Source organism: Diceros bicornis, chromosome 12 (genome assembly GCF_020826845.1).
Source record: "Diceros bicornis minor isolate mBicDic1 chromosome 12, mDicBic1.mat.cur, whole genome shotgun sequence".
In the NCBI taxonomy this organism is placed as follows: Eukaryota; Metazoa; Chordata; class Mammalia; order Perissodactyla; family Rhinocerotidae; genus Diceros; species Diceros bicornis.
In genome coordinates, this window is record NC_080751.1 from 19,802,838 (window position 1) to 19,817,242 (window position 14,405).

Below are 14,405 nucleotides of genomic sequence, written 5' to 3' on the forward strand. Positions count from 1 at the left end.
CCCCCACCCTTTCTCACTCCCCCCGTCCGGGCCTGGAGGACGCCGGACCTTGTAGTCCCTGCCGGCTTCCTTCTCCTCCCCTGCCGAGCTGAGACGCCCTGGTAAAACTACCAATCCCAAAAGGCAGTGCGCGTTCCTCTCTACGCCTGTGCGACATCTGAGTCAGCAAGGCCGGGCTAAAGTGGGCGGGACGTGAAGGACCATGGCGAAAAATTCGAATTGCGGAGGATTTAAATCGCAGGAGGAGAAGCCGCCGCGGCCCAGTAGGTAGGAGGATCTTCCCTGCCCGCAGACGTCGGGTGGGCACGACCGGGGGCGCAGTCCTGGCGCCAGCGCAGCCTCGCCTCCGCGGCCCCGAGCTGCGGTGACAGTCGGTGCTGACAGTTGTTATTGTTGTTCACTTGTCAGTGCCCCGTGTTCTTTGCACTCGGGCAGGTGCAGCCTGCGCAAGGCACGCAAGGAGGGTGGCTCAGATGGGACTTGGGGTCATTCCTTTGCGACCTGCGTGGTCTGGACCGGGTGGGGCCTCCTAGAGAACCAGGTGGCGCCCCTCCGTCTTGTGCTGCCCTCGACCCCTCCCTCCGTGTGACACCTGAACAAGGGGCGAGCTCATAACTGATTAGAGAGGTAATTCAGCAAAATTTGGTTCATAGAGAAGAAGGGGCAGAAGAGGGATAGTTTTCCAGGCTCCAGGCAAAACTGGGTTTAGAAGAAGATGCCTAATAGGATTTTAGGAACTTCACCAAGGCATCCCCGACTGTTCAAGTCAAAAGCCTTCATCTGCCTCCTGTGGAGTAACTGTAACGGGAGAACAGTAACATTCAGTTTATTCCCCAATGAGATCCTGGGAGAAGTAACAAACATTTAGATGCACAGTAACCTTCTCTTAATATGAGATTCTTTCCAAGAATATGGTAGTTTGGCTTTGGTTTGTATTAATGGCGGGGACACACACACACACACACACACACACACACACCCCCTTGCTCTTGATTCATGAACTTATTTTTACCAGTTTACTTTCTTACTTCCCCAAACCCTCAAGAGGAAGTCCTCTGTTGAACTGAGACATTAAAAGTCTAACCACCATAGCTAATTTGGATCGTAAGCAACCAAATGAATGAATGGGAGCAACTGTGGTCTTGGCAAGTCCAGAAACATATAGGTGAGTAGTGCATCTAGAAAGGGGAATTGTCATTAGCTGAGTTAAAAGAAGTATTTAGCTGTATCTGAAACCGCACCTCCTGCAGTGCCACCCCCCACCCCGTTATAAAAGGAAGTGCAACATAGAATAAACTGATTTTAAATAAATATTAGTTGTTTTAAATGCAAAAAGAGCTCCATGCTTTCAACTGATTTCAGAAACCTGCAACATGCACCTTAGGTAAACTAGCTGAAACTGGACTTTAAATCTTTAGTCACAAGCTATACCTAACTGCATTATAAACGTCGTTTATAGTTGTTAGTCACTGTTGCTTGATGGCCTAAGTAACTATTATCTTTAGTTCATAATTAACTTGGCATGTAGGATAGCTTCAGGAGGTCATTTTTAAAACACTAATCTTATAACTGAATTGAATATTTGAGACTTTGTGGCATTAAAACCCAGGCCTCAACCTCTTGTCTATTTCAGATAGTATTTGCATCAAATGTGAGAATTTACCCACTAGATACAAGTAGATAAATAATTCTTAGATAAACTACTAAAAGTCCATCAGGTTTATGCTTAAGTCACAAATTGTAGATGAAGAACTTAATGACAAGGCATCAGGTCCCACAGACATCAAGTTTTCAAGAGTTTAATAGAATTGAATCATACACATTTTCAAAAGTATTTTTAATAAATATTTGAAATTGAATGTGTTCTCACAATAGTCATTTCTACTACTAAAATCAATAAATTATATCTGTGAAGAATCACTTCTCTCTTTTTTTTTTCTCATTTCTCGTTTTTAGGTAATGTTCTTTGGGAGCAGAAAAATAAATGTTTAGAAACAAACCCGTTTACTAAAAATATTTAAAAAGAAGAAGGGAAATAACATATGTTGAGTGCTTCCCATGTGCAATTCCAGTGTGAGGGCTGGATGTTTTACACATTATCCCTGTTAATCCTTGCAAGAACACACAGGAGAAGAGCATCATTCGCCCTATTTTACAGACTGAGAAGCTCAGGTCAGGAAAGTTAAAGTTTTCTAGATCATACCCAGAAAGTATCAGGGTTGATCTGAAGAAACTAAGTTAAAACTTTGCCTTTTAGGTTACATATGAGGATAATTTACTAAAACATCACGCTATGCAGAAAAACTCCAAGAGAAACAATAATTCAAGAAGTTCTGACATAGACTTGAACTCTGTGGATGCTGAGAAGGCAAAAAAAGAGAGTCAAAATAACTTTGTTGAACTGCTGCCTCCAGAAGTTACTTTTAAAATTTTCAGTCAGCTGGACATTCGGAGTTTGTGCAGGGCTTCAATGGCATGCAGGAGCTGGAATTACGCAATAAGAAACAGTGACTCTTTATGGAAACCTCATTGCTTGACCGTAAGAGCTGTGTGCCAAAGAGAAATAGATGATGATCAAAAAAGGGGTTACTCCTGGAGGGTAAGTTTAATCTTTGTAGTCTACGGTGTGCTTGACAAGACGGTGGTAGGTTTGAGCCAACTGCCTTCTACTTGGAGGAGGCAGGGGTTCATATACACAATGACATACAGAGTGTGTTGGCTTTTAGTGTTAAAGTTGAATTATTCTTCTTTTCCTGCAAACCACACTGTCTCCCATCCATCTTTTTACATTTTTTTACATCCTAAGTTCGGCCATTTTCCCCCGTTAACCAGAAGGAAAGTGGCTACTTCTTTTCACTCCTCCTTATCTAAAATCCTCAGCAAACTCTGTGGTTCACTCTTTATATATATACACTTATACACACACATTTATGAGTATATATGTATATTAATGTAAATACTCATTCTTTTTAGCCCTGTCCATCAGCTTCTCTAGTTTCTCTTTTTTTTTTTTTAAGGAAGATTGGCCCTGAGCTAACTTCTGTTGCTGATCTTCCTCTTTTTTTTCCTTTTTTTCTCCCCAAAGCCCTCCAGTACCTGGTTGTATATCCTAGTTGTATGTCCTTCTAGTTCCTCTATGTGGGACGCTGCCTCAGCACGGCTTGATGAGCAGTGCATAGGTCCACGCCCAGGATCTGAACCAGGGAACCCCAGGCCATCGAAGCGGAGCGCACGAGCTTAACTTAAGCGCCACGCCACTGGCCCAGCCCAGCTTCTCTAGTTTCAAACAAACTCACTAACCAACCGCCTACTACATTTTTTAACGATGATGGTTTACCTCTTTCAGGTAATACTACTGAGGAATTACCAGAAGAGTAAAGTGAAATATGAATGGTTAAGTGGCAGATACAGCAACATATGTTCTTCTGTTAGCCTACCAGAAAAAATCATGTACCCGATGGATGCAGATACATGGGGGGAGATTCTAGAAGCAGAACTGGAAAGATAAGCAGAAAAATCACAAACATCTCATAAATTTGAGAGTTTAAAATGACTCGTAAGTTGCAAAAGGTATATCTTTATCCATTCAGTTTTTTTGTTCACCTTTTTAATGTTTAACATTTAAAAGAAAACTAAGTGGAAAATATGATAAAAGTAAAGCTTTGTTTTTATTTTGCACTTTATTAGTAAAAAATATTTTTCTGGTTTTATTGTAATGTGGAAAAATCATGAAATGTTATTTATATAAGAAATACTGTACTGATAGAGTGATTTCAAAATGTATTGTTTCATGTATTTGTATTAGTATATTGCAGTACTTTAATAAAGATAAGAGAGTTTGGTATTTTCTGCATAATAATAATTTAAAAATTCAGGAAACCATTCAAAGAAACTGACTTAGAGAATCATTAAGTAGTAGACATAACGAGGCTCATGGGAAGACTACCTAAATGAAATTAATAGCAATATGTTTAAATGTATAATAAATTTTTATTTCAGTAACTTAAAAATTTCCACTTCAGTGGAATCAGATTGAATTGTCACACACTGAAACCATTTTAAAATGTGTTTAAAAACTTGTGGTTTAGTTTAAAACTAATCTGACCAAATGGCTAAAACTTGTGAGATTAAGATCCCGTTACTTGCCTACAGACCTGGAATTGCTCTCAGGGGCTGAAAATATGTGGAAAGTTTCCAGAATACTTAACTGCCATCAGAACTGCCACACTGTTTTTCTTGGTGAAACTTTCTTTCTGACAGCCTTACGGCACCATCTAGTGTACTACTTGTAGATAACCAAGACAAAGGACTTTCAGCTCCTTTCTGTTTTCTCCACATTTAAAAGAAAGAAAAATATTTTAGAGAACCCTATATACCTAACTTTGTTAAAGTTTATAGTTTTCCAGGAACCTTTAATTCGTTTTGTTCTCTTTTTCTTAAAAGTAGATGATATAGGGGCCGGCCCGGTGGTGCAAGCGGTTAAGCGCGCGCATTCCACTGTGGCAGCCCCGGGGTTCGCTGGTTCAGATCCCGGGCGCACACCGACGCACCGCTTGGCAAGCCATGCTGTGGCGCTGTCCCATATAAAGTGGAGGAAGATGGGCACGGATGTTAGCCTGGGCCCAGTCTTCCTCAGCAAAAAAGAGGAGGATTGGCAGATGTTAGCACAGGGCTGATCTTCCTCACAAAGGAAAAAAAGAAAAAAAAAAAAAAAAAGTACTATACCAGATTGTTCTGAATCTGTGGTCAGCACCATAGTAAAAAGTATCTACAAAAAAATTTTAGTTAGTATGGGGTTTTCTTCCAAAAGTGTGCTCGATAGCACAAAAAATGAGAATCCAGGAAACCAGTATTTAACAAATAGGCAAATATCGGAGAGATGCTCCACTCTATACAAATTCCCATTATTGGATCAAGCACCTGATGGTTGGTTGTCTCTGACTGTCTTCTTAGAGTTGGAAGGGGCCAGTCCAGTCTCTAGGACTATTTGACAATTCCATCTATAGGAATGTTCTTCTCACCCACCAGTAATTCTTTTCTTGGCAAACTCTTTTTTAGAACTTATCATCTTGACCTGGAAACCATCCCTAACTTCTATCATTCTAGATTAAGTGGCCCTCTTAAGATTCCTGTAGTTCCTTGTGCACACCACTCTCAAAGCTGTCGTGCTACTTTAAATTGTCTGTTTTATTTGTCTGTTTCTCCGTTTAGACTGTGAACTTCTTAATGGCAGGGACCATTTATTTATTTTTCTACTCCTCAAACCTAGAACATAGTAGATAGTCCATAAAGATTTCTTAAATTATTTCTATATTATTTATTTTAGTCCTACCCAGAATGTTTAATAAAAATAATATGCTATATTGTTAGCGGATAAGACTGTATTGAAATGCAATGTACAACCTGTAAGATGTATGGGATGCTTAATATTAATGCTAATATATGAATAATTGTTCTAGTCTTCTCAAAAGCTGTAAGAGAAAAATAGGAAAGTAGAAATTTTTTGTTTTATTTTCTTTAATAAACATTTGAAAATAAACTTAACCCAAAAGTATCACTTATTATTTTTAATTATTGGGTCACCCCAAGCAGTTTTAAGTATTATTTTGCAAGTTATGTGAATAATCTTTAGTTTGAATTTTAGTACTATAGCATTAAAATAATTTTTTGTATAATAAGTTATAAGCTATGATCACCGTCTACACTGAAAGGAAAGTTTGGGAACTTAGTGATAAATTTTATGGTATGGACTTAGAATGAACTGTGCATTTATCAGACCAAGCCATTAGCATCTGAGTACATGAGTGGGTGGAGTAGAATGGAAGGAAGGAGTGCTCTTACTCATAGATAAAATGACGTTACCTATACACAGTTTGTAAAAAGAGGCAAGATTATTGGGACAGAGTATTAAGGAATTTCCACTGTTGTTTAATATTTATTCAGTTCAAGATCTAGTGTTTTTTGTTTTTTTTTTTTTTAGAAACCTTTCTTTAGTTGCGTCTAGTTTATAACCCAATCTTAGACTAGGACGTAATCATCAATAAAATCTATAAGAATATAAGCTTTAGACCTTAGAATACTCATGTATATACAAGCCTAATTTGAAAAATATACCCTAACCATTTTAATTTCATCTTTACTTTGACTTTATATAATATGTTCTTTCCAAACCTTCAAATGCCCCAATAATATTAACAAAAATAGGATGGGTAGTAACATCAGGAAATGGTTTGGGAAGAGTAATACATATGATGGAAAATCACACATTTTTATTTAAAGTAGAGTTGAAAGACCAAAATGATCAAATGGATGAAATTAGATCAACAATGGACAAAGACGATTAATTATAATAGCCAACATTTACTGAGTGCCTACTCTGCTACAAGCATTGTGCTTGTGTGTCTGTGGGGTGGGGGGAGGGTACTGTTACTCTATATCCATTTTATGGATGAGGAAACTGAATTTTGGAGAATAAGCTTATCTATCTAGTTCATCACTACTTCCCAGCACCTATAAGAGTGTGTAATACATAGTAGGTACTTAATTAGTTTTTATTGAATGAATTAAAAACTTAGCTGAGAATGAGTAATTCAAACGAGACAAGACTGTTCCTCCAACTTTTTATTTTGAAAAATTTTGGACCCCCAGAAAAGTAAATATATGACAAAAAACTCTCATGTATCCCCTTCACCTAGACATAGCAGTTGTTAACGTTTCCACATTTGTTTTATTTATCATTTATTTTGGCTGAAGCATTTGAAAATAAGTTGCACAATGATGATACTTCACCCCTAAACCCTTCAGCATGCGTCTCCTAAGTACACTCGCCGGTATACAATATCATTCTCACATCTAAAACTTTTTAACTCAATAATACCATCTAATTTATAATCCCTATTTAAATTTCCCCAATGGCCCCCAAAAATATCTTTTATAGATTTTTTTTCCGATTCAGAGGCCAAACAAAGTTTACATATGCATATCATTTTTTTATGCCCCTTTAATCTGTTTTAACCAGGAGCATCCTCCAGCTTTTGGTTTTGTTTTTCAGGATATTGACCTTTTTTAAAGAATTCAGGCTGGTTATCTGATAGAATGTTCTATAATTGATTTCTCTGATTGTCTTTTTATGATTTGATTCAGGTGAAACATATTTAGCAATTATACTGCATAGGTGATGTTACATACTTCTTATTATATCGCATAAAGAAGTGCACGATGTCTGATTGTTCTACTATGTGAGCGTGTAAGTCTGATCATTTGAATGAGGTTGTAATCACCAAGTCTTTCTCTTTAAAGGGATATTTTTCCATAGAGCCAAGATTTCTTTTTTCAACAACCCGTTTCTAGAGTATTCATTCCCCTATGGCTACCCCTATGCTAATGCTTTATTAATATTATCTTATTTCATCTTCACAATTGATTAGACTTTCAAAGAACACAGGAAATCATCTGCTAGTTCTTTTTCAGACAATCTAAAATATAAATGTAAAAAGAAGATGTAAAGCCACTATTTAAACCCAAATCTCATTGACTACACAGACCAACCTTTTAACCACTAGAATATAGTGTCTTTTATAATTTCGACACTTAGTTCCTACATTGAGGCAACATGAAGGACTAAGACTAACAAGGAACATCTCCCATTACAAACATCTAGAAAATCTGAGGGAAATTATATTAAATACGTGGAACTTAACATTTTTGCTAATGGCAGAACAGATAATCTGATAAGCCTTCCTACTTAGGACAACTTGAAAACCTGGGGAAAAAATTTAATCTACTTGAAGGCATGATAGAGCTAACAAGATAGTAAAGAAATATTGGAACAGTTTCTGGGGAATGAAAGAGAACCAGAGAAGTAAGCCCATGATTGAGGTTAATCTTGCCGTGGGAGCATTGTAATTTCTGCAAAAGCAGCTGAGAGATTAAATAGATTTTGAAATCCTTTCAAGGCTATGAGGACAGTGAGTGGAATCCAGGACTCACTAAGAGAAGGGGAACTAGTAACCCCCCTCCTTAGTAATCTCCATGCTTGTAGTTTGGGACCCAAGACCGCCACACCCTAGGAATGGGCGTGAGCTGGAAGTACACAGGACCTCACGGGAAAACCAAGCACCTTCAAAATATCTCAGTCTCTGAATTTGGACTCAGAGGATCCCATAATAATAATGCCCTAGACACCTGGCAGAAGCAAAAACAAAAAAAGGCCTCCTTGGAGAAAAATATCAACATTTTAGGCTTTACATTATCTCTATGAACATTTTTAAAAATCAGTGTCTGATACATGCACACACACATAAAGAGACACAATAACGAATAAAAACAAACAGAAAAACAGACAATAGAAAAGGTCCACAGTTGGAATTACCGGATGAAGTCTCCAAAATAACAAAATTTAAAGTAATCAATGAGATAAAAGTCATGTTGGGAATTTCAGCAGAGAATTGAAAATAATAAAAAGAGCCAAATGGAAATTTTACAACTGAAAAATAAAATGACATATTAAGAAAGCAATAGGTGGGTTTAACAACAGATTAAACCCAGCTGAAGAGAGGGGAAAGCATTAGTGAATCTGAAGATAGGTGCAAAGAAAATATCCAGAATGAAGCAAGGAGAGAAAAAAGATGAAAAATACAGAAGACAGGAAAGCAGGAAAACATTAATAATAAAGTGAGAAGGTTTAATATATGGGCAATTAGAGTCCAAGAAAGGAAGGAGGATAGAAGGAGGCAGAAGCAATTTTGAAGTGATGACAGCTAAAAACTTCCCCAAATTGAGGAAAGACCTCAAGTCACAGATTCAAGAAGCCATACAATCTGCAAAGATGATAAATAAAAGATATACTCACTAAGCTATATCAGTAAATCTGCTAAAAAGTAAAGGCAAGAGAAAAATGAAAGCAGTCAAAGGAAAAGGACAAACTACCTCTAGATGGGCAGTAATTAAATGGAATGATTTCTCCTTAACAAGAAAAGGAATGTTATCTTCAAAGAAACTTTCCAAAGAAGAAAACTACCAACCTAGAATTCTGTACGCAGAGGAAATGCTTTTCAAGTAGGAAGGTGAAGCAAAGACATGCTCATGAAAACAAAAACTGGGAGAGTTCTTCATGAACAGACTTGAACTAAAGTATGTATCTGGGGCCGGCCCCATGGCCTAGCGGTTAAGTGTGCGCGCTCCACTACTGGTGGCCTGGGTTCGGATCCCGGGCACGCACCGACGCACCGCTTGTCCAGCCATGCTGAGGCCGCATCCCACATATAGCAACTAGAAGGATGTGCAACTATGACATACAACTATCTACTGGGGCTTTGGGGGGGAAAAAAAAGGAGGAGGATTGGCAATAGATGTTAGCTCAGAGCCGGTCTTCCTCAGCAAAAAAAAGAAGAGGATTAGCGTGGATGTTAGCTCGGGGCTGATCTTCCTTACAAAAAAAAAGTAATAATAAAGTATGTATTTAAAAGGTAAAAGGAATATGTTCCCATATTTCATCTGGTTGGAGTATAGGAAAGAATAGAGAGCAAGAAAAGTGGTAAATATGTGGACAAATATCAATGAATATCAAATATAAGACAATAATAAAATTTGCAAGATTTAAAATATTGAAAGAATTAAAATATGGGATAACAATGGCATATAAGTAGGGAGGGGATGAATGAAGTTAAAATTCAAGGTTCTTGCATTGTCTGAGAAGAGGGTAAAAAGCCAATTAATGTTATACTTTGAAAAATAAAGGGTATGTGAAGTAATTTCTATGGTAAACCCTGAAAGAATAGTAGTGAAATATATAATTACAAGCTAATATATAACTATTAGGATAAAATAAAATAATAAAATATAATCAATGCAAGGAAGGCAAGAAAAGACAGAGAAAGTCACACAGGACAAGCAGAATAAATAGAAAATAAATAGTAAGATGAGAAATTTCAACCCCAAAATATCCATAATTAATTATATTTAATAGAAATAAGTACACTAAATGCTCCAATGAAAAAATAAAGATATCAGACTGGATTTTTTTTAACTATATGGATTTTACAAGAAATACATCAAAACATAAGGATACCAAAAAGTGTAAAGTAAAAGGGTGGAAAACTATATACTATGCAAACACAGATGAAAGAAAAGTTGGTATACTCAACTAATATCAGGCAAATTAAACTGTAAGGGAAAACGCATAACTAGAGTTTTTTTTACAAAACTATACAAGGAAAATTTTTTTCCAAAACTATACAATGATAAAAAACACAGTTCACCATTGAGATTAATGTTTTTTCTATTTGTGAACTTAATAATGAACTTCTATGAACTTCTATGAACTTAATAATACAGCATGAAAATATAGAAATAAAAAATCAACTTAACTACCAGAACAAGTGGAAGAATCCATAGTCACAGTGGGAGATTTCGTCACATCTGTCAGTAATTGATAGAAAAAAGACAAAAAAAGACCTTAAGGATATATAACAACATTGCTACTGCCTCAAATAAGTAGAAAAGCCAGACATAAAATAGAAAACATCTACTTAAAGGCATTGGAGAGCTGCCAACGCAACCAGGACTAGAGGGACCAAGATTCTGGAGAAGGACAGACCTGGAGATGTGAGCTGATATTCTGCAGTTTTCTTTTCCCTGGAAGTATTTGGAAATGCCAGGTGTGATGCAAAAAAATTGAGAATCTGGGCTTTGTCAAGCTAGAGGGGCTCAGCGGGCGAGCAGGGAATCCAGCAGAGCTGTGGGTGGTCTCGGGGGCTGGAGAGGCAAAAATGAAGACTTGAAGGCTCAACCAGAAGGGAGAGGTGGAGAACCAAGTCTGACGCATGGCTAGTTTTCTTAAGACATTTGCTAAATTCTGAAGCTCTGCGGAATTAGAGGCTAAGAAGATAAGCAGAGAGCCTCTGAGAAGCAGAGTGGAGTTTTTACACAGTCTACTCTGCTGGAGAGACAGTGCGGACTCACCAGGGGGAAGGGACCCAGGTGAACAGCTTGGGCTCTCAGTTTAAACCCCTAGAGGGCTATGCAAAAAGGACTCCAGCCTCAGTTCAGCTAAATCCTTAATTTGCCCAAGGTGAGCAAACCCCTCCACCTAGCAGAGGACAGGCTGACCCCTCTCCAGAGGATAACATCACCTGGAGTCTCGAAAAGTTTTCACGAACGATGTCTGCATCCAGTAAAAAATTATCAGGTGTATTAAAGACAGGACTACATGATTGAAAATCAAGAGAAAATCAAGGTCACAGGGATTTAGTGGAATTTGCTGACAGGACTTTATAATAATTTTGTTTAACATGCCCAGGTAAATGGAAGAAAAGATGAAGAAAATAGATAAAAATGGAGAATTTTACCAGAAAATAAGGGAATAAAAGAGAACTAACTGGACTCTAGAACTGAAAAGTATAATAACAGAAATGAAAACTCAATACATTGGTTTAATGGCAGATTAGAGCAGCACAGAAGAGAGCATTTGTGAACGAGGAAATAGAACAATAGGAACGTGCTTGAGCTAAAGCACAGAGAGGAAAAAGAATTTTTTGAAACAGGGTTTAGAGATTATGAGTGGGAATACAAGGGTTTGATATATTTAGAATTGGGCTTCCAGAATAAATGGAGAGTGTTAACCCTCAAGTTTCCCTCAGCTCAGTGGGGCGCCGAGGAGATCTGAAAAAGTTCCCAGGCCCTCCGACAGGGTTATAGAAGTAGCTGAGAAAAAAGGCAAAGGGACCCACAAAGCAGAGGCTGTGGGATTGACAGCCGAAACCAGGAGCCCAATGGAGGATGCTGCAGAGTCCTTAGAGCAACAGCAGTACAGTGCAATTTGCAGTGGGCCCGAGTCAGCAGTGGAAGGACCCCCGTGCCCTGAGCCCTGATTGTTCCAAGAGAACAGAGTGTCTATTACAGGGACAAAGGGTGCAGTGAGAGGAGAGGCTACTGCCCAAACAGGAAAGTCTGTTAGGAGCAGAAGCAGCATGCTGGCCGCAGGGTTTGCCCCTGATGCTGTTACTCAAGCTTCCTGCTCTGCCTGGATGCCAGGAAAGGGGAAGGAGGAGGGAAAAAGGAGATACGGACTCCAAATAGGGTTGCCAAATTTAGCAAATAAAAATACAAGATGCCCAGTTAAATTTGAATTTTAGATAAACAACAAATCATTTTTGGTGTAAGTATATCCCAAATATTGCATGGGATATACTTATACTAAAAAAAAAAAATGTTGATTTTTTTTTATTTGAAATTCAAATTTAACTGGGTATCTGTATTTTACCTGGCAACCCTAACTCAGAAAGACTGAGTAACGTGCTGAGCCTGTGTTGGTGTGGAAATGGCGGGAGTACTTTTAATAGGCAATGAGTCTTACAGTGTGTCCCATCCACCTCCCAGCTCCACACTCCTCATTGAACACAAAATGGTTGCTGACTAAGTGGTGACATTGTAGGGTAATTCAGTCTCTTCTATCGCTTCTCGGCCTTTTGGCTAAGATCAAGTGTAATTCAGTCTCTTCTCATAAACACCCACAGCACGCCCATTTCTACTCTGCTGCAGTGGCCTCATGCTGTTATAGGACTTCCTTGTCCCAGGTTCCAGGAGGAACATAGAATGTTCTGCCATGAAATCCTCAAACATGTCTGGGGGGTTTCAACTCTTGAGGAAGGTTGGGGCAGGACCCTCTCAGAGGCGCCCCATGTATCCCTCTTTTAGTCTTTTCTGATTCTCTCCTTTTCACCAACTGGCAAACATCTCAATCTCTCTTTGGGCGGGAATGCTATACTTTAGTCGTATCTTGCATCCTTCCTATTTTATGGTAGTTTATTGAATAAACACTGTTCTCGACTATTTAAAGTGAATCTTTTGGGGCCAGCCCTGGTGGCCTAGTGGTTAAGTTCAGCAGGCCCCACTTCAGGGGCCTGGATTCATTTACCAGGCATGGACCTATACCACTCACCTGTCAGTGCCCATGCTGCGGTGGTGGTCTACGTACAAAGAGAGGAAGATTGGCAGTGGATGCTAGCTCAGGGCGAATCTTCCTCAGCAAAAAATAAAATAAAATAAAGTGAGTCTTTTGGAATTCAGAAGACACTTTCCTTTCTGAAGTGCCTGGATCTTTGCATTGAAAGCCTGACTGTGAAAACTTTTGTTTCTTCTATGTTTTTTTCTTTTTCCCCAATCTTTTGAATTTCAAAGCTGAGCTCGGACTCCTTTATTCTTAGCTGTCTCCACTCTCCCTGCAAAGCTCTGGATGTCCGCCTGCACAGATGGAGAGCTGCAGAGAAACAAGACTTACTGGGGATGGAAAACCCAGTAGAAAGTGTTACAAAAATATCAACCCATTCTATTATTACTTTGCACAATAAAACAATGCTGGAAAAAGAAGAAACAGTGAGGACTATCAAGAACAGCAGAGACTGAATGAGACCAAGGAAGGTGTTAAAGAGAAAAACCACAGGCCCAGAATAGTGTCACTTGTGCTAAAGCCCATGATACCAAACCTAGATTTAATATCTAACCTAATTGTGGTTCTGATCTTCTCCAGAAATGTAATCTTAATCAGCCAGCCTGGAATTCTCTGGTCAGTACCCATGACATAATGTCACATGGCAATCTGCATGACAAAACACTTGCTGTTCCCTTCCCCACAAAGAGAAGACGTCTTGGCCCAAAATAATCCTTTCTTTTCTTTTGCTGATAACTTCCTCGCCCCACCCTCCTTCTTATAAAAACCTCCCATTTTGTACAACTCCTTGGAGTAGCTCTCTACTTGCTAGATGGGATGCTGCCCGATTCATGAATCACTGAATAAAGCCAATTAGGTCTGCAAATTTACTGGGTCAAATTTTGTTTTTTAACAAAGGTAATTGTGTGAAACCAGGGATAGAATTTGGGTCTCTGCTAAAAGCTTAGCGTCCTTCTGTTCAGCCCCACCATAAATAAAAGCCCCCTCACCTTTTTTTTTTTGAGGAAAATTGTCCCTGAGCCAATCTGTGCCACTCTTCCTCTATTTTGTATGTGGGTTGACACCACAGCACGGCTTGATGAGCAGTGCGTAGGTCTGTGCCCGACATCCGAACCCTCGAACCCCAGGCCACCAAAGCAGAGAACAGGAACTTAACCACTACTCCACTGGGCTGGCCCCAAAACCCACATTTTAGTAAACCTATTTCATATTTTCCAACACCTACTAGTCCCTGTTCAGTCAAGGCAGGATGGATGATAAAATAAGATGACACTGGAGGTTTGCAAACCACACCAATTATGCTATGTTACCATAGATATTAACTTGTCAAGGAGAATTATTTTAATAACCATTTTCTGAGGACTGTTTTTCATCTATGGGTCCTCTGAGCCCTGTAGGGAAGAAACCGACTGCTGGTTTCCCATTTTGCTCTTTTCGATTTAGTTTTAATATGACA

The 14,405-nt window shown here is 38.8% G+C and overlaps 1 protein-coding gene across 5 annotated transcripts; it reads left to right on the top strand.

Moving 5' to 3' along the window:
• The first annotated feature begins 173 nt into the window (after positions 1–173).
• FBXO48 (F-box protein 48) lies at positions 174–5,554 on the top strand. 5 transcript variants are annotated; one of them, XM_058551058.1, is made up of 5 exons: positions 183–267; positions 1,048–1,165; positions 1,957–2,172; positions 2,258–2,599; positions 3,347–5,554. In XM_058551058.1, exons 4-5 carry the CDS (start codon positions 2,294–2,296, stop codon positions 3,506–3,508), a joined length of 468 nt encoding a protein of 155 aa, XP_058407041.1. In that variant the 5' UTR covers positions 183–267; positions 1,048–1,165; positions 1,957–2,172; positions 2,258–2,293; the 3' UTR covers positions 3,509–5,554. The 5 variants fall into 5 exon arrangements, with proteins under 5 accessions (XP_058407040.1, XP_058407043.1, XP_058407039.1 ...); XM_058551057.1 differs by having other exon boundaries at positions 174–267; positions 1,046–1,165; positions 1,957–2,599; XM_058551060.1 differs by lacking the exon at positions 1,957–2,172 and having other exon boundaries at positions 174–267; positions 1,046–1,165.
• The last annotated feature ends 8,851 nt before the right edge of the window (positions 5,555–14,405 follow it).

What these genes read in the sequence shown, in the direction of transcription:
- FBXO48 (XM_058551057.1), top strand. Translation starts at nt 2,294, where the DNA reads ATGCAGAAAAACTCCAAGAGAAACAATAATTCAAGAAGTTCTGACATA. An exon ending in AAAGGGGTTACTCCTGGAGG is followed by an intron (nt 2,600 to 3,346) that starts GTAAGTTTAATC and finishes TACCTCTTTCAG; the next exon opens with GTAATACTACTGAGGAATTA.